The sequence below is a fragment of the Mycteria americana genome, chromosome 1 (genome assembly GCF_035582795.1).
Source record: "Mycteria americana isolate JAX WOST 10 ecotype Jacksonville Zoo and Gardens chromosome 1, USCA_MyAme_1.0, whole genome shotgun sequence".
Lineage (NCBI taxonomy): Eukaryota > Metazoa > Chordata > Aves > Ciconiiformes > Ciconiidae > Mycteria > Mycteria americana.
In genome coordinates, this window is record NC_134365.1 from 181,523,807 (window position 1) to 181,544,720 (window position 20,914).

Below are 20,914 nucleotides of genomic sequence, written 5' to 3' on the forward strand. Positions count from 1 at the left end.
TTTTAAAGATTTGAGCAGCAGTCTTTATGTCTTAAGTACTTCCATAACCACCAGTTTACCCAATAAACTTTCCTACTTTTTAAAAGTACCTGCTGAAATAATTATAAGAACCACTCCCCTCCTCCCTCCCCGTTTTAGAAAGCATTTCTGAAAATGGAGGCTTACACATTCATTAGACTTTCACTGTATAAAAATGTACAGTGGCTTTATTGACATGTACATTCCATTATGTTTACAGCTGCAAGATATGAGGCACACTCAGTATTGCACTTCATTAAAATTTCAGGCTCAAACATAACCCAGAAGTTTAAATGAAACTGCTGTTGTAATTTAATAATTCTTATACAGGACAAACATTGATACCTTTATATACAGCGTGATACTTGTTACATTTATGCCTTCCTAACACAATTTTTTTTTTATAACAGTCTAGGAAATAAACCAGAATATTCCTCTTTCCCATCCCCACTTGTGATGCGTTACAATTGTACAAGATTACAAAAAGTCAGTATACAATATTCAGTATTTTTTTTTCTTTCTCCTGAAAGCCAGCATCATTCATAGTCCACAGACACACAGATCCTTTAATAGCAATTATTTATTTGTAAATGTCCAATGTTTCCTAGCCGATGACTGTAATGGCCACATGCAAACACCTCACAAGTTTTGATGTCTCGGTTCAAAAAATGTCAATATCTCACAGCAAGAATTATGTACATGGTATTTGGCATCCTTCTTGCACTGTAAATTGTTCCTTTTACCTGGGTTATGAAATGGTCCCGTCCTCATCCCAGCTGGACTTTATTTTCAGGACACTTGAGGGATGAGGGCACCTGTTTTGCTCTGGTAAAAAAAAAACCCGCTAGTCTAAAAAGTGTGAGCATTTCTGCAAACCCCACAACCCAGAGCAAATTCTTCACCAGTGGGTGGATGGACAACATGAAGTGGACATTCTGTTCCTTCAAGTTGTTTACCTTTGGGACCTACAGTGAATTTAAGGGTGAGGGGAAAAGAAAAGAAAACAGACAAGACAAGACCAGATTAATGCTACAGACCTGATGTAAATAAACATATATTACACTTCCTCAAAACACATGCTAAGTGAAGGTAATAGAATATGAACTTATAAGGCATCAAAAACGAAGGCTTAAGAAACAGCAGACAGAAAGGTGCTTTCACACCGTCAAATTCAAGCAAGAAGTCTGGAGGCTTAATAGGCCAAGAGAAAAAATGCCATTCAATTAGATTTGACAAAACATGATCAGAGACTGTTAGCTCCTTAAAACACTTATGTCAAATGGTGAATTGGTATTTGAAGGGGGGGGGGGGGGGGTAAAAAAAAGAAAAAAATCAAACTGCCATATAATTTAAAATAAATAAAATTCAAAGTAAAAAGGGCAAAAAGCTTATAGGGATAATCACAAAATAAGTTTAACCTCATTGATACTGTGGAACAAATTAGCACAAACTAAAAGTAAAATCAATAAAAATGAACAAGAGTTATACTTTGCAGTAAAAATATAGTTCTAAGGTTATATCAGGAATTTTTTTTTTTCTTTCACGTAAATATCTTAAAAAGACCTCACTTTTTTCAACAGCAAGATAAATAACACAATTTATGGAGATCAAATCAATAGCACATGAAGTTAGAAACTAAGGCATTGGCAACAGTTTGCACATGACTGGTACCTACATACAGAGATATCATTTAATAGTAGTGTGTTAATTTTTTCAATATAATTGTAACACATCATGGCACATCTGGAGTCTGAATTGGTGTAGGTAAATTGAAATGCCTTTCTGTATCGAAGTATCTAATGTTTAAAGGATCAGTGGGATGACATTGCCTGTATTATTGCCAGAAAAGCAAAAAATCAGAAGGATGCATAGAACAAACCCATTCTAATATTATTCAAGATACTGAATTTAAAATTGGTATGACTGACCCTGTGGTTGTCCTAAAAATCATCAACAAGAAAAGGTAAGAATATCAATTAGAACTAATTACTAATCTCAGGATTCAATGTGGTAAATTTGCTTTATAAAAATACTACCTGCAGGACAGTGTGGGAGTTCTTCTTTAGGGATGCTTGTCATTCTTTGGAAATCATCATGGCAAGCATTGCAAAAATGCGTTGTCCCAAAACAGAAAAAAACAGCAACTGAACAGCAGTAGCGGCATTTGTATTCTAAGAAATCTGTACCGTGTTTGGGACACATCTAAACAGAAAGAAACAAACACCGATAAACAAAGTAGCTGTGCTGTAACAATCCAAACAACACATTTCTATGTTCTGTAATATATATTAATATTAGACAATATTATACAATACATATAATTACAGATGACTGTGAATTATTGTACAGCTCAGATACTCGGAGCTTCAGAATGAAATAAAAACATGAATACAAGTTCTTTGCTTACCTGAGCCCTTGAAACATCAGAGCATGCACCACAAATAAGCTCTCTTGGATCATAGTCATCTCCTTGTCCAGCCTCAGCATCACAACGAGCTTCGCCACCAAAATATGCCTAAGTTTATATAGAAATGATTGGACGTTAAACCAGACACAACTATTATTTTAACAAAATCAATTTGTAAGGGGAAAATGATGAATAACAGCCATTACAGGAGTCTCCACTCTGACTCTTGATACATGTTTTTGAGGCACTAAGACAATGTCTCTCGATCTTGGGATAAACAAGACCAAAAATTGTGCAACGTACTCTGGTCTATGCAAGTGATTGTAATGCTTTTGAAAAAGTATTTGGATGCTCTGCAAACTATATGAAGACAGACAGGCCTGAGGCTGAAGGCAGCAGAGAAACATTCTACCAGGAGGGATTTTTACTAGCCGAATGGAGTATCAGTTTTTGTGCTCATGTGGGATCCCTTATAATTAGGATTTTGCTATTTTCTACAATTTCATTCTACTTTCTCATCTTATTCTACCAGGACACACTGGGCACAAAAGCACACCCAGTAAGACTGCCAACTCTGATGAATTTCCTTGTATACTAAAGTGTTTTCACATGGAGTGGTGAGGTGAGGCAACGAGTACCTTCCTTCCTTCCTTACCATCTTATTAACTAATTAGACAATGCACAAAATTCTTGCTCTCGGCAATTCTTGCCTTTTTACAGTCATTGTAAAAGGACAGGGAAAGTGGTCTCAAGGCAACTATGAGGAAGGAAAAATTTAAGCAGCCCACCTTCCCCCAAACTCTGCAGGCTAAAACAAAAGGGTAAGTCCTAAGGAACGTATGTCAGGGAATTAAGTGGTAGTTTGGGGTGAACAGGTGCTGGACGAAGGGAAGAAGTTAGAAATTAGATAGTTGAATGTTGCTGTTCAGACGTATGGACACAGTACGAAAGGGAGTAACAAGATAAAAGGGAAGGAAAAAAGAGGGAAATAAAGACACTGAAATAACTGAGTGTTAAGTACTGGAAAGAAAGCATAATGAAAAACACAGACAGGAATAAAAACTGGAGAAAGTAAGATAATAAGTATTTTTGTAAGGGAGGCAAAAAAGGCACTAGGCAAGGTGCTGAAGGATGAGGAGTGAAAATTGATTAACTGTGGGAGGCAGGAACAAAGTGAACTGAGTAACTGTATAGTAATGAGCTAGAGGCATTCATTACTGCTCTTCTCTAGTATATGGAAGGGAAGTCAGTCCTTTCTCCTCTTATTTCCAAACTGTACACTTAAGGTAAAACATGTGCGTTGAACATAAAAATTATTGGAGTTTCCCTTGAAAATTTTGTCATGAAATTGCCTTATTCCATTCCATTCAAAGGAAAAAGATGTGATCAAGATGGGCCCTAAAATCAGCTTCAGATGAAAGAAGCGAAGGGAGGGGTTCAGTGATTATCCAAAATTTCTCTAACTATAGATAAAAAATGTTTGTCTCTTCTCTGCTGGTGGGGAAATCAGGGGCTATTTGTATACGATTTTTGTCTTCTGCATAGATTTAATATCTCTACCTGAAGAAAACTGTACGTATGTGATCTAGAGTCCAGCAGGCTAGACCACATGTTTCCTCTTTCTTCATTCTTCTAACACATCTGGCCATCATCCCCATAGCTGCTGCACTTCAAAGGCACTCAAGCTGCTAAGGTCTGAACTTAGGCATCATCAGTTAAGGATGGCAGAATTTCCTTATCCCCATCCTGAACTACTGCACTATCACTTCTAGTGTCATCAATCAAATTTAGAGAAGACTCTTCCCACCTTTTGAGATTATCACTGGGGAAGACCACACCAACAGGCTTACAGTAGTGGTGATTTTTCTGCCCCGAAGTCAGTTTACTGCAATTTAAATCAACTCCAACTTGGGTAAAAGTACCATTTAGCTGGAATCTTAGTGAGGAACTCTCCATATCAAAGAGTCAGAATGAAACTTATGTTTATACTATTTTAATGTTCACATAAAGTATGAGTTGGAAGTGGGACAAAGGGATGGTTGGTGTTCTAACACAGTATCATCTGCACATTCTTTTAAGAAGGCTATCACCTCAATATGCTTTTGGTTTCTGAACTGCTCTGTACATACTTTTGAGCTTTACAAGATAAGACACTATGTACATCTAATTTGCTCCACACTTTTTTTTCAATTACAATTTAACAATTTCTTTTCCTGTTTTCCTACTCCATACACAATATATTAAATATATGTTCCACTCTTAAGAAATCACTTTCGAAACTATAATGTACTTTTAATTTGAGAAAGTAGTCATTGTCATACCTTTTTGCACTTGTAGCAAACATAATAAGCATATCTGTTCATAGCATAGCCAGCTGGGTCATTATAAAATCTAACACCTGGTGTTGTGATGGCCTCACTCTTGTGCAACCCTTCATACTCCAGTCTCATTAGTGCTTTTCTCCTTACATCTTCATAGAGTTCTTTGATTGGATCAAGCAAATCCTTTAATACTGTATGATTGATTTTGTTCTGAAATAAAAAAACTGATTAAAATATCTTGCATCTTTATTACAACAGCTGTGGTAATTTGTATTTTGGTCAAACACAAATAGCATAATGGATGTCATAAAAACCTAAGAGCTCAGGCAATGGACATTTCAAAAAATGGCTGATACAGTATATACTTTATTTGCTGCAAAAATAGTAACCAGGAATGCTTTTTATATGGCCTTTTGTTATATGAAATCATCAGCCCTTACAACAGACTGTAACAACGACGGAGGGATGGTAAAGGGTACATGAAATATTCACCACAGCACAGGAATATTCTGATTGTACGTCTTCTCTAATTTTGGTCCTTTTTGACTTATTGCTCAGCAATTAAGAATAATGACTGACAGTCCTCTATGCCAGGTCTTTTATCTGTCATTTACTAGTCACAAGCTATTGCCATAAATTACCAAACTACAGCATGAAGGAAGAAACAAGAGCATGCAGAAATGGCTGACCATTCACAAATTTCATATTCCTAGGGTTTTAAGGTGCTCTCCTTCCCAGCAGCTATCATATGCTTTTGCTTACAGTACTTATGACTTTGTAGAGTACAGGAGGAATTTTTAGTAATTTAAGCTGAACTAAGTACCTATATTCTTCAGCTCTGTCCTCATACTGAAAAACAAAGCAGCTTTAAAAGGGGTTAGTAAAATAGAGAAGCCAAGTTTTCTGTTTCAGATAATGTGCATTAAGATCACTTCTTCCCCCCCAGCTGTCCCCAAATACTGGGAATTTACAAGATGATGGTGCTAAGAATAAAACAGCATTAAGATAATGTCTGCATTGTGCTTTCTTTTTAAGAGGACCCTTACTTCAGGGAACAGTAGGGGGAAGGTAAAAAGATGCATCAGTGATACCCTTTCTTTAGTGACATGAGAAATTAAGGAAACAAGTGATGTATACCTAATTTATATTGTAACAAGCAATATAAAATTAAAAAAAAAAAAAAAAAAAAAAAGAGGCAAACCAAAGACAGTATTAGTGTTTGACCTAGGCAGTAAACACATAGCTCATTTACCTTGCAAATAGGACAGGACATAAACCCAAAAGTTATCCTTGGCCCAAGCCATCTGTTTTCTAGTACTCGTTGACAGCATTGCAAATGGAAAACGTGGCTGCAGTCCAGCTTTAGAAAAAAATACATGTAAGTGAACACTGAAGTTACATTAACCACTAAAATAGAAGTAGTTATTTGCTTTTAAGTGGCAACATATATAAATTCCAAAATTAATTTATTTAAAATCCTAGAAGACCCCTATTTTCTTCTTAAAAAAGAGAAAGAATATATAATGGTTGTTAAAATAACCTTTCCACTCCAAAACCACCAGTGGATATATGTAATATATAAAGTATATCCATTAATTACCTCAGTTGTTGTTGTCATTTATAAAATACCATATATTTTAAACAAAGTAAACACAGCAAACTAAATTGATACGGTCTGCTTTCTTGAAATAGCAATAATGCCAGACAAAAAGAAAGCTTTTTAAGTAACTTACATACCATTACGGTGTCTGGTTTGAAATTGTTAAGAGTATAATTTGAGGGACTTTATATTTTAACTTCTTCCACACTTAACATTACAACCATAATATTATTCTCTTAAAAGAGGGGAAAAAAAGATAAACCTGGATAGCTGGTGCTGCTGAAAGTGCTTCAGTAAAGCAGATCATGCACATGTCATCAGCATCTTGTTTAAGATTTGTAGCATTCTTATCACAGCCATGCAAGCATGGCAAACAGTGCTCTTCGTTCTTAACGCCTCCACATGGATGACCACAGGGTTGTGTCTTGCTGCAGGCAATTTTAGCATACTCCTATGAAAAGTAAATAATTAATCTTTTCCCCCCCTCCACTGAACGGTTTGATATGGTGTCGCTTTTTGAAGGATTTCTGGTTCGTGCAATAAACTAAGAGGAAAGAATCATGATTCATGTTATCTACTGCTACAGCAGGTACTTGGGAAAAACTGCACATTTTGTGTACTTGAAGTAAAACTGATACCTTCGTTACTTATGTTACTCCTGAGTAGCAATGGCATAATGAAACCATAATTTTTACATTTTAATATTTAATTTTAATATAAGGAGAAACATTCTTTAATCCTCCATGTGTACTTTGTATGTTAAGTGCCTCCTGCATAAACATTGCTTCCCCTGTATTAACGGCCTTTAAGGTCCTGCAGATTTAGGTCCTTCAGGAAAGGTATGAAGCAACCCACTCTTAAGAACACATTATGAGCTGATCATTAACCAGCATAAACCACTTTTATATGGAAATGGTATTTTAACCACCTCTAATTCCTATCCCTAGTAAGTAGAAAAATTAAAGTTGCCCAGAAGCTAAGAACAAATTGAACTAAATTAATAAAACAATAATATAATATATATTCAATAGGCTGATGGAGAAAAAAAAGAAGACAAATTTGCCACACACAAACAGAAATAAACAGGGTGGGATAAGAAACTGGTTAGGATTTGGCCCTCTGCTGTTACCCCAGTACCCGTACTGTAGGGCACAAAAACGCTCAGGACACATGGATACAGTTGACAAACCTGGCCAAGTCTTAAATGTTCTGTGCTCACACAGTAAACAGGCTGTTATGCCAACTCCTATTATCAAGCTTTCCAGTACACTAGACTTTATGTTGACAGTGTGTATTCTGGAACACTATACACTTTATAATTGGAACACTATTGTGAAAACTTGAGATACTTTTGAAGATAATAATGAAACTACCCAGTATTTTGGTTGACTATTCGTGTTTGTAGCCTGTAATTAAACTAAATATTTACAAACTCAGAAGTATTTTAATTATAATATAGTGTTCAATATTCAAACCTTTTCATATGAGAGGTCTGATTTAAAATGGACCACAGGGATGAACAAGGTTTACTCAAAATAAGAAATCAATTTGATCCTGCAGTCTCTTCTATTTATGTAATTAATGATGATTGATATTTGTTAATACTAACCTGGCAATCTGTATCAGAACAAACACTTCCCACTGCTGATAATTCTGTTCCACTCCTACATCCACAGAAACGACATGCTTCAGAACTGCTGGTGGTCGGTTTGCCTAGGTCCGCAAGAGTAAACAAAAATGAAAATTGCTGTAATGAAACATAAGGGACTGATATTCTAACAACAGACATCTAAACAACAATCACAGAAAACAACCAGAAAAACAGCAATTCTTACACAGTTAAACTATTTTATTTTTATTAACAAACAATTAAAAGCATTGCCCTAAAGCAGGTGAAAACCCCAACTGGTTTGTTTTTCTTTTTTTTGGACAAATGCTCATTGAAAAGGTAAAAATAATGAGGATAAAAAGCAAGTAATAAGAGTTGTGTTTTACCTGTCTGTTCTCTAAACTCCACCATAGCCTTCATAGTTTTAGAATCTGCTAATGCCATCAGCCAGAAGAGTTTGGTCCTACCACAACCCTCGTGGAGATCAACTTTGATAGCTTCTTCTTCTTCTTTGAATACCTGTCAGGTGAACCAAATAGATACAAAATAGCATCTCTATGTTATTTCTGTCACTGTCTTTGGATTTTCATCAGATGTTTTATAGATTCTGCAGAGTTTGTCTACTGCAAGCTATTTTTCTGTTATGTATTCCATAATTTGTACATATTGCAGAATGGATAAAGGCTTTGTGTTTTTAAAAGTAAAACCATATAAAATTAACACTTGAGTTAACATGGCTGGGAAACAATAGTGCAGCAATGCTAAGAAGAGAGCTGCACAATGTTTTTTCTGATTTAAAAAATATGGAGCTTGGACTTCATAACCACTGTCCAACTCATCCAGTAGGCCACACTATATTAAAAGCACAAGATAACATTAGAAGTATCTTCACATAACTGTGCTAGTAGTTTATCAAAGCAACATTGATAATTATGGTCTTAATAATATCTACTATATAATAACAATTATATAAGTCTGTAATATTAATATTTTTGACTTTCACATAAATACACAGTGGGTACTTTTGGCTTCAATAAGGAAAATATAACATTTTTGCAAAATCAAAAAAACTGCATGAGATCCTTAGTGGACTTTATACAGTCTCTTCTTTTTCTCCTTTCCTAAGTTTTGAAGGCAGTTCTGTTTTCATTCATTTCACCTGCAATGCAATAGAAGTTAGAATTTTCCTGGGTATGGATGTATACACTCAATTTAAACTTTGTTTTAATTCTTATTAGAATCAGGAAAAAAACCTAATTGCTTCACAAAGGATTTGCATAAGCAGGTCGTATTAACTTACAGGCTGTCCTTTCTTGGAGGGAGAGAAAATACATTAGAGGTATGTATGACAGAAGTTGGACAAAGAACAGGAAGCTAACAGAAAACAGGAGACAGGGAACATGACAGAATTTAAAATTTAAATTGAGGGGCTTAACATGAGAGATGTAAAGGTAAAGGTGGTGAATAAAGAGTGAAAGTTTAAACATGCTTTTAGAAGTAAATAGGAAAATCTGGTAAGTAGCTATTTTGGACAGATTAAAGGAGAGATGTGAGGACTTCTATGAGATAAGAACTTACTTTTTATCAACTGTAATCTGAACAGGCTATATAGGAGAAATCAGAAAAATAAATGAGACTAGACTGTGCTGTGCCATGACAGAAGAGTAGACATATAAAATCATCTTCTTAGGATGACAAAACAGGAAAATTTCAAAGGGGATTGCAAAGATTCTGGCTAAGAAATAGAAGATAACAGTTCCACATGGAAATTCCAGGCTGAGTCTACACTGCAAACGCTGGGGCACCAAGGAGGAGATCTGTACAGTGAAACTCGGTGCCAATGATCTCATGTTTACATCACACGTGCTCTAGACTAGCTGATCCCTTGCACTGAACGACCATTAGCAGTGTGTCCCCTGCATCTATCTTTTTTTGTTGTGTTTAGTTTCACCTGAAAGGAATCCAGTTCACACACTCCAAGGCTGCTCTATAACACAAATCAGAGCACGTTAAGGAGAGACGATCATATCTGCTTCAAAAGCCCATTTCTGATCCTAACTAAAAAGCTAATGTAGCTGCACTCTAGGAGAGGGAGAAGAAGAATGATTTCAATTGAATTAACTTCATTAAATGAGGTTTATTATTTTAGCCTTTGTACAAATGTAAGTAGCCAGAGGGAAAGGGGAAAACAAAGGACCACAAAAACCACAAAAGAGAAATAGTGTCAAGAAAGAGGAAATGTTTAGTAGTCTCAGAAGTAAAGGAATCTTCAACGTTAATTTCAATGAGAAAAGGAAATATTCCAAGGAGAATGTAGTTTCAAGTTTAGAGATGAAGAGAATAAAAGCATAACACAAAAGAACACTAATTAGCAGAGTACACAGCAATTTGTAAAAATTGATCTAAGTCAAAGAGGAAAGACATCTCAGTCCTAAAAACAAAACCAAAAGAAGTTGGGAAATTTTCAAGCTTATGGATATGACAACATATTTATCTGTGAAAAGACAGTGAGAGCTGGAGGAATATTGAAAAACAAGAGAAGACTGACATAAGGGAACCAGTAGGAATATTTGCTGTCAAGTGGTCTTCCTGGATATAAAAAAATGTATATACATTAAAAATGAAGGGGTTGACAAGCACTGACTCATATGATAGAAGTAGTAAAGGAGATATAATTTAACACGAATAAATAATCAATGTATACTTAAGAAAGTCTGTGCAGGTCCTAGATGCTCCTAAAAAATGTTCCTAAGCAATGTTAGAACAAGAAAGAAAAAACTGATGTAGCCTAAGAGTTAGAATTGGGGACTGCTACATGATTTTCTAATCATCTTCAAAAGATAAAGGACAAGAGAATTTAACTAAAAACAACTAAAAAGAATTAAATGGAAACTTATCTATCCCATCTCCAAAATAAAACACCATTTTCACATTTGATACTTGCTACTGCCTTTTGCTTACCTATTAATTGGGGAAATTACATGCACACAATGTATGCAGTGCACACAACACGATGTCATGTATACTCTACCTGTCTCTGATGAGTTTTTGTTCGCCGATGGAGATGAAGGAATCTGTCACAATCTGTACACAAATTCCCACAGACATTACATAAAATGATTGCGGCAGTTTCACCATCATCATGGTTATCACACATTGGCTGGAAAAAAAAAAAAAGAAAAAATATGAAGTAATTATCTCTTTATTAAATCACTCATTTCCTTTCAGCATCTGTTTTTATTCTCCCCCCAGTCATCCCCCCCAAATTAATAAAGGAGGATAAAGAGCTTGCTTAGACTATTAATTGTATCTTTAGAATAATCAGTATCCAAACAATTACTCCTGGGCGCAAAAAACCCCCATGTACTACATCAGTTCTTCTGATATACTTCATCTCATATTTTGTGTGAGGTAGCAAAAATGTGTTTTTCAACAATATAGTTGAGACATCTTTTTCAACTAATCTGAGAAAAGATTTATGTGGTAACAATGGGTTATGGGCATGTTAACAGAAAAGTTCAGAGATACGAGTTCTCGGGTCAGTCAACAGGCATGATATTTACCCTTCATTACTTTGATATGACATGTTTACTCTGTTCAAACATCTAATCAAAGCTGTAGGTCATCTATAACTCAGAATACAGTCGAAGTAACAAACTTCAAAATCCATCATAAAATTAAGTTGCTCTACTGATACAGTTCCATTTTGCAGTTCAAAATATCTGTACAAATAGAGTTCAATGACTGACTTCGGTTATGCATATGCATATGTCTGAGAACAAGTTTCCATCGTACTCCCGGAACATGTGGTTTCCATGATACTGCTCATGCAACTTAGAACAGAATCCTTTCAACAGCAGTCCTGGTAGGAGGACACACAGTTCACCTCAACATTTGAATATCCTGGTATAAAATAGGATTGGGGAATTTCCAGCTGGGTTCAGCAGCTTGTATCCCTGCTTGACGATGTCTTGGCTGCTCCTCTGACATTTCCAAAGCTCTGCAGAAGTCCCTTGGCTTTCTTAATCACCTCAGAAACCTTTGTGTCTGCTTCCTTCTCAGCAGTTTTAGTCCTTGCTGCTGCTGCAGCTCTGTCTCTCATGTATTCTCTTTCTACCTACACTAAACTGCTTTGGAGGCTTTTTTGCTCTAAGCATCCTCAGTTGCTAGTGGGAAGGCACAATCTTCCCTTGCCTCCAACAGGGGTCCACCTAACCAAGTTATAAAGAGACCAGCTTCGTTATTTTGCTCTTTCCAGATTGGTATTAAAAAAATCATAAGCTTTTTGTGATACTGAAAAATATAGGCAGAAACTTGATTAATCCATCATATTCCATATTAAATTTATAAATCCTCTGGGTAAATGGTAGCTTTACTAAATTCAGTTGGAGTTTCTTTCTCTTTGGGGTAATCACTCTCTACTAACATGGGGAAGAGGAAGCTAAATTACAGAGAAGTTAGAGGAACACAAATTGACTTTATTATGTGACAGAGATCCAGATAGAAAGAAAAAAGCTCTGATTGACTCAGTTGATACAACACCCTCTATCTACTCTCAAAAATCCATCCTACAGGTGTCAGGAAGGCCTTGCTCCATCCTGAATACCAGTAGAATTGCTACCTTTTTATTTTAAGTTGGAATTTTTGTTTTCTGAGCAGTGCTTGTCTAGAACACAAATACTTCAAACATGTATGTACAATCTCCATTGGGGACAAAAGGGAGCAATAAGGTTAGGCCAAGTCTACCTTTCGCTATCATTATTCTAAATTCTTTGCATACTGAATAAATCAAAACCAACACAAAAAGATACGATTTTCAGTCTCACCATCTGTTTCTGTTGTCCGTCCTTTCCCATCCATCTTCCTGAGGACAATCGATCAACATGATCCTGATCAAGTACACAGAGGGATGCTAAGGCCAGCCATAGCTATTGAAAGGCAAGGTAGAATTAAATGTTTTAGAAATACTAATATATATAAAAATATATATATATATCCCCAAATACTAAAAATATAAACTTTGGCAGATAAGAATGTCACTGTTACCTGCAAACTGTATCATCGTTAGCTGAAGCCTGCTCATACAATGCAAGTTTTTTAGTTTCCAAAAGAAGTCAAGCACACAATAAAACTTTTTGAACTTTTGGGAACTACCTTGTTTCTTTCAGGTATGTCACTTTATGATCATAAATACAGGAGTCAGCACACAAGAGAGAAATAGCAAAGAAAGATCAACTAGAATACATTATAGAGAAATATTGCAAACACAGACTTGCATATCACTCCCAAACATTGCAGGCTTTGGAGGACAAGAAGAAATTCAAGGACACAGACTAATAAAAAAAACCCCCAAACCAACAGAACTTTAGCTCAATGAGATTGGTTTCCCTATGTTCTCACTGCACGGGGCATTTAAGATTACCTAGAAAAGGGTTCTGAGCTAACTATTCTTCAGAGGAAGCTTTTCTCTCTTCCTCTCCATTGACTACAGTGAAATCCTAACGAGATGAACTACATGAAGATAATTTGTCGGTCGGCCTGCAACCCATACTGAAATGCACTTGACAGCTGCATTTTGCAATAGTTTTTGATCAAAGGTTTGATTTGAACAAAATGGCTTTTGTTGAAAAAGTCTATTGGACTCCCCCCAAAAAAACCACACCTCCATGACAGAAGTAAGTTCATTCACAAGGAGAGTTAGGCTGATGTTCAGGGCTCCTCTGAGACCTGATTAAACTAACATGCTGACAGCAGGAGCTGGTGGTACTCTGAGACTGTGTCTTCCAAAAAGCAGAGAATATATGAGTAAGGGGATGAAAAGGACAACTGGCACAGCCTTTCAAGATGGAAAGCAACATAAGTGTCAAATGCGTGTAACCATTGCAAACCTCTTCTTTTACATGTAATTATTATGCTTGAGAAGCCAAAATCTGTACTCCCTAAGATAGTAGGAATGTCATAATTTACAAGTATGCTTTTCATGGTATTTCAAGCAATCTATTAACGTTACGTTAGTACCAGTTTCTATAAAAGATTCATGGAAGAAGTAAAGACAAAGAAAAAAAAAACCACCTCAGGTAAATAATAAAGGGCTCAGCAAATGATTTTTCATTTTGAGACTAACACACAGGTGAAGCTTAGCTTAATTGCCTCAGAGAATGTTTGTTACTGAGTGTTTTCATAATAGCCTTGAAATGTGGCAGCTGATGACCTAGAAGTCAAACCACTTAGTGTAGAGTGCTGGAAAAAGACAGCTGATACATATTGTGCAGTTTTCCACACAGATGATCTCCTAAATTTAGTAAAAGGCAAGTATCACAAACTTGAAGCAGAATTACCTCAAGAATAAAACCCCAAATGTATAAGCATAACACTTATTCTTCATTATTTGGGAGGTACCCAAGATGCATATTTAATCACAATTCAGTTTTTACTGGTGTATTTCTGCCAGAAAGAAGAAAACTCAATCTGCTGTGACACAGAGAAAGCAAGACTTTTATTAGGACAAACAGTGATTGCCTTAGTTAGGACACCTGTCCATTATGCACACAGCTAGATTTGGAGAATATAAGCAGTATATTGTATGCATTGTTTCCTGAAACAACCTGCATAAGGAAGTTTTTTCTAAAATATAAGAAGGCTCTTGGATGGGCTCCTACTGCGTGTTTACAATGAACTAATGTTTACTGAAGTTCTTACTCTGGTTGTTGCAATACACCTCACTGGTGATCTGTATTCTTCTTCCATTTTGGTCAGAGCTATGATGGTTTCAGCAATAGCATTCTTTGTCACACGGGACCAAGCTTCTGACAGATGACCCTGTTAAAGAGGAAATTCAATTTATTACAGCTTTTATTAATATTAAGAACAACTAAAACTGTAATTAGAGCTGCTACAAGCAACATCAGGTTAGGATCCCAAATTAGAATGGGAAAAGAGGAAGTCAGGGATGACTGACAAATCAGGTGCTTTCAAATCAGACAGATCTGGTAAAAAATAGCCCTCAAATATTCAGGTGACTGACTGAGGTAGTATCTGAGCAACTACTGGAATAACTAACTTGGAACAGGTAGAGGGGATATGATTTGAAGAATGAAACGGAGTATTCCTAAAGCCCCCCCTGCCCCACCTCGAGAAAGAAAGATGCAGAGCTGGAGCACAAATAAGTGACTGTAAATAGCACACAGATTACACTGGGTGCCTAGAGAAATCAGCCTCACTCGCCTAACTCAGCCTTCCTGAATACTCTCCACAGTTTCTATATTTGAAAGAAATAAAGAGGAGTACACAGAAGACATCGGAACTATAGCATACTTTCCAAACCAACCTTAAAGATTCTGAGCCTATGCCACTGACTCATACCCTAAAATTCCCAATTCAGAGACTGCTGAATCCTTAAATTCTTAATGTAATCTCTAAATTTCTAAACCTCATGCTGAAGGTGACAGAAATAATGGAGACTCACTGGACTCTAAAAAGGAAGCTACAGTGACTAACTCAGATGTAGATACCTACGTATTGCAAATGTTGAAAAAGTGAAAGGAATCCCATTTGCAACTCGTACCAAGTGGCTAATAAGACTGATGTCACCCTACTGCTAATTAGCAGCTCTAAAAAGCCTCAAAGAAAGGTTTTTAAACTAGGACCCCTCTATTCCTCCACCTTCTTTTGGGTAACAGGGCCAAACCCCCAAACATGTTTTGAGCATGCCTAAACCACAGAGGTCCCTTACAAAACATAATCAAGAAATGTTAGTACTCCCAAGTCTTGAATGGCCTCAGTCAGGTCTCCCTCATCTAGAATGAAAGGGAATAAAGTTCAGATGTCTACTTCATACAAGAGGAGAGGAGGGTCCTGGCTATGGAATACTTCAGCATAGACTTGGTCCCGATCATTCCTTTAGGAGCTGTTACACTTTAAGCAAGCAATACAGAATCTACTGAAAGAGGGATTCATATCTGCATCCGAGAGGACTACACTTTATCTGACTGACTCTATCCCTTTCTTTTTGGTAATAAATAGTTACATATTCATTCCAAATAGAATGGCTTAAGAGAATTCAAGACCCACACCAGTATACCCAACAGCCAGCACTTTTGGAAAACTATCAGCTATGTGGGAGATGGAGCCTAGCATACTCTGGATATGCATGCAAGCTGCCATATCTGACTCCAGAGCTTTAAGAACTTTCCTAATAACTTCTGCAATGGTTTTGGAGAACCAGATATTAGCAAATGCAACGGTTTCATGGGTGAAGGTCTTGAATGGCTAGAGGAGCTGCTTAGACAAAAATACAAGCAACTGATTCTAGTCAGCCAGCCACTTTCTATTTCTATTAATCTCTTTCTTTTATTCCTGGCAAAGGTCTGGGCTCAGCTTAGTTTTGATCAGCTGTTCATTAAGGGACAGGCTCTTCCATCATCATGGGAGCCAGAATCCCATAAAACAAGGACCACAGAGTTTGCTTCAAAAGACTTGCCCAGTACTATTTAAAAATTCTGCAGAAGAGAATCCACTATTTGCCTGACGCTTTCCCCTTTACCCAAAGCATGTCTACCAACAATGGCTACAAATGATACTGTCAACAACCCTTAAACAACAACACCCTCCCCAACCCAACCCAGCCCTTGAACCCACCCCTCCCCCCCAATTCATTCCCAATATATGTTGCATCTTATATACTGAAAGAAGTGGGGTGCCTTAGAAAAACATATGGGTATATACATACAAGGGGCACCATGTTAATCGTGGCATTTACTGTCTTCTGAGTACTTGTCTTTACAACTGCTATTTTTTTTGGTCCTAGTTTTTATATGCAATTTGCTAAAGTGTTGATAAAGTAAGCAGAAACAAAAATCCACCATGTGGAATCACAGTGGTACCTACAACAGACCTTTCCCCTCTAGCCACTGGAGCAACTGAAGCAAAGACTAAGTGATTATTTTATGCATGGACCAGCACTGCTGAGGCATGAGCCACACTTCAATTTTAACTCTTAACTAAAGATGAACTGTGACATTCTGAAATCTTGTGGTCAGAATCAACAGCAGCAATTGCAGAGAATTTTCATCCAGCTTCAGCAACTTTGAGAAGGGATCTCCTTCATCTAAGCACAGTGAATGGTTTAGAAAATAGGACTCCAAAGCCAAACATACTGAAACAGCTTTCAAAGAGTAATCACAGAGGAACATCTGGGTCATTTAGAGCATCTCACTGAAATACATACAGAATTAAGGAAAATGAAAACAACCTCCCAGCTAAACTCCTTCCCCCTAAACATACACAAAACCTATTTTTTTTCTGCCAATATTGTTTTTGGGAAATAGCTGAACCACTTTTCATCAAATTCTTCTGCTAAAAAGCTTGCCTGAAGCAGATACAACTATGGAAAATTTCAGCCCAGATGGTTAAAGTAATAAACAACTATAAATGTAGATTTCAGTAAGACTGCAAGAAGTCAATCTTCACATGCAGTCTTAACCAGAAACCACACATACAAAATCTACATACAGTCACGTGAAAACAACACTATTATTACTCCACAGAAACTTTTTACTTTTCAGTTGGAGTTCTGAGTGCTCAAGACTTAAAACATTAGGCTTCTAAGTTAATAATGTAGAAAATGACACACATTTTCTAATAATGTAGGAAATGACACAAGAAAATTATTGTTTACTTCTTAAATTTCTGGTACAAGTGACTTATTTAAAAGCTTATTTCAAAACTGGATTTCTGTTTAGCAGAATCAGAACTCAGTTCGTACTGGCTTCTAGGCCCAGACGCTACCCAGAAGACTATATGTTTTTCTTCTTGAGACCAACTCACATTTAACAGCTCAACTTAATACTAACTTTAATAGAAAGTAATGAAAAAAATGTACTCTTCATTATCAGAAATATTTGAATATCCTCCACACATTTAAAGGATGGAAACTTACTGCTGCCATGTCTTTAATGAGTTTAATAATGATCTCTGAAATCTGTGTAGGTGTTGAACCCTTCATCCACCAATGGCTTTCACCTCGCCGAATATAGCTGCAAAGGACATATGGTAATACATGAAATAGATTAAAGTAATTAGTCACTAATTGTCAAAATTCACCACAAAGAAATAGTGCACATATTCAGCATATGGTAGGTTGTGTTTTTTTTTTTTTTTTTTTTTTTTTAAATCAAACTCACTAATAACATGAATCATACTGTCAAAGTGTTATACAATTTGTTCCATTTATAAAACAAAGATTATAAAAGACAACATAACTGACTTCAAAGAATGTAATTATTTTGTGCCTTTAGCTTGAGAATATGTACATATTTTTAAACAAACCTGGAATTGAAGATCATTGGAAGTGTGACTGTAGTAACTCCTTTGCCTGCAGTAGTGCCAGCTGTCCCTGTTATAGTAGTTCCTTTGGCTTTCAGCTGTACAGTGAGAGCTTTGGCAATGCATCCCAGAAACATGTCTAAGATACCTAGTTTATTCCAATCTCCTTTTTCTGTTGAGTGAATGATATCACTTATATCTGCTGGTGGAAGAGACTTCACTCCTATAATACTAGCCAGGCGACTAGGGGTTACCTCAGGCAAAACACGTCTTAGTAATGATGTTACCTGGAAAAAAAAAAATCAGAACACAATTCTTACCAAGACAGCTGGGGTTTTCAAGCAAAATCAAATAAAGTGTTTTTTCTTCCTCACAAGTTATTTCAGTAAGAAGGACTGAGTCTACTTTCTGTCCTTAAATCACACCTGTAAGAAATTCTGTAAGGTTTCTATCTTGCTTTGAAGTGGTTATTAATATACTCAGTGAGACAAGGCTAAAGAGTCCAGAACCAATCTCACTCAAACAATAGTCAGTCTTCATATAATAATAAAAATATGCTTGGTACTGGACTTACACTAACAGTGATACAGATGTTTGTACCACTCTGATTTGCTTGCATGTTACAGACATGTTACCCACTTTGCATATAATGTTTAGATATAATCTTTAGATGTCAGAAACTCTGTGGTAGAACACTTAGAGACACTTTAGACTTCTGAAAATAAAGTACTTGCCTCGAGGTACTGAAAATCATGATTCTCTTCCATGATACTCTTTTCCCTCTCCTTTAGTTTTCTTTGTGATATTCTAACTGCAATTTTTTGAAAAGGAAATCTGTGCCAATTGCTCTGGATCTAACAGGAGCTGTAGGGAAATGATATGATTCAACCTTACCAGCTGGTGGAATTGGGGTTGAAATTGCCTGTATCATGCAAAGTTTGGTCCAAAGAAGGATGTATGAAAGCTTAAGGAGTTAACATTTCATATCTAATTTCTCGAGCCTTCAATGTTCTCTTGAAAAACTGTTTACATTTTAAGGAAAAAACCAGTATTTTGCATATCTGCAATACCTCAGAATTACTAAGCGGGGCAGCATCTGCCTCCAGGCAAGTTGAGATGTGACATTGTAACAGTTCAGAAAAATTGGAAAAAGAAAAGTAGAGAGTATGAGACACAAAAACTTCTGAAACAGGAACTAAAAATCCATCTAGAGAAGGCATACCAGCTAGCAACAACAAGCTAGTGCATTAACAGTACTAAAGGAAATATTTTATATGTCTATATGTTTTATTATGTGCATATAAATACACATAGACAGACGACATTCAAGTTCAGAAAGAAACAGATATTAAAGCTCTACCTTGAGGATACCAAGAGTAGAAAGGAATTGTCTAGTTCCACACTACTGCACTTCATAGCCTGAGTGTAAGACAAAGATGCTAAGGACTCATGCCAGATCAGTAACAGACACTGCTAATTAAAAACCTCTGATCTTACCTATACAGGCTATATGGGCTTTACTTATGTATAATATGAAATACCCAAACAACACTGGCTTTTTAGGTCCTGTCCATTTAACAGACATTTCAACCATGCTCTACTCTTTCAAGGTCTAATCTCAACCAGTGAAGCCTCTGCTTCATCCGTTATGATGTTTTAGGCAAGACAGTCATTAGTTATCCCATAATTCTAGCTGTCACTGTGCCTCGAGGTCAAACACGATATTAAAAGGGCAAGAATTAACGATGGCCTCCTCAAATCATGCAAATATTTACCAACATTTGGAGCATATGCAGCACACACAAATGGGGGTAACTGTGCAGTGCTCTCAGACCCCTTCCCAACAATGAAGCAGCATGAGATCTTACTGAAAAATAAGCAGCCACTTCACTAGCTTTCTTCCACACCTGAAAACTTAAACTGCTTTTTATACAGAATTCTTATTTGTAATAAATAAATAAACTAGATTTTAAGCTTCATACATTTAAGAAATGGGAAATTAACACCTCTGGTATTTAAAAGGAGCACCTCTGGTTCTTGCAATTCTATGTAATAATTCTGGACGACGTTGTCCTTTATAAAAAGTAGACAAATGTAATACATGAACTTTAAGAAGTCTCTTTTTTGGAATGTAATACATAACACTGGTCTAAATTTAAGTATTGCCAGTCACAAGGCAGTGCCAACTTCAGAATCTGAACTTTCCTCTTAAAAAAGAGAATTCTTAGTCACTGTGACAGAAAGGAAATACCTTACAAACTGAACGTACGTTAACAGGACACAGATGAATCTGTTGAAAACATGAACAACTGGGTTACTGCGAAGCAAGACTCATGGAATACTGTGAAGTTCAGATTCACTAAGGAATCCTTCGCAACATCACTCCAAAACAAACGCTGTGTGCTTATGTAAAAGATCCCTATTAGGTCACACAAAATGACTAATTGCTCTTGTGCATCCTATTTTATTTCAGCAACAACCCCTGCCAAGCAAACCGTATGTCCCTTTGATGTATGGTTTGAGAAAGCAATTTATCCTGCCCTATCCAAAATCCTTCAGAATAAGGACAAGAAAGGTGAACAGTGGTATTACTCAAAGGCATTTCAGAACAGTTTGCTGATTTAGGTTCATGATGA

General features: G+C 36.4%; 1 protein-coding gene across 22 annotated transcripts in view; it reads right to left on the reverse strand.

Annotated features, from left to right (window-relative positions):
• Positions 1 to 172: 172 nt before the first annotated feature.
• The window catches only part of MYCBP2 (MYC binding protein 2), a 210,179-nt gene continuing 189,437 nt past the window's right edge, over positions 173 to 20,914 (reverse strand). For 21 of the 22 annotated variants that reach the window (XM_075488504.1, XM_075488539.1, XM_075488604.1 and 18 more), the window contains 13 exons: positions 18,282 to 18,565; positions 17,893 to 17,989; positions 14,655 to 14,774; positions 12,782 to 12,883; positions 10,987 to 11,115; positions 8,342 to 8,474; positions 7,956 to 8,059; positions 6,609 to 6,797; positions 5,999 to 6,106; positions 4,747 to 4,956; positions 2,426 to 2,533; positions 2,055 to 2,220; positions 173 to 983 (listed from right to left, as the gene is read on the reverse strand). In XM_075488504.1, coding sequence (XP_075344619.1) covers positions 868 to 983; positions 2,055 to 2,220; positions 2,426 to 2,533; positions 4,747 to 4,956; positions 5,999 to 6,106; positions 6,609 to 6,797; positions 7,956 to 8,059; positions 8,342 to 8,474; positions 10,987 to 11,115; positions 12,782 to 12,883; positions 14,655 to 14,774; positions 17,893 to 17,989; positions 18,282 to 18,565 — 1,866 coding nt within the window. In that variant the 3' untranslated portion in view covers positions 173 to 867. Of the gene's footprint in view, positions 984 to 2,054; positions 2,221 to 2,425; positions 2,534 to 4,746; positions 4,957 to 5,998; positions 6,107 to 6,608; positions 6,798 to 7,955; positions 8,060 to 8,341; positions 8,475 to 9,533; positions 9,560 to 10,986; positions 11,116 to 12,781; positions 12,884 to 14,654; positions 14,775 to 17,892; positions 17,990 to 18,281; positions 18,566 to 20,914 lie in introns of those variants that run through there. The other variant, XR_012773473.1, reaches the window with a different exon arrangement.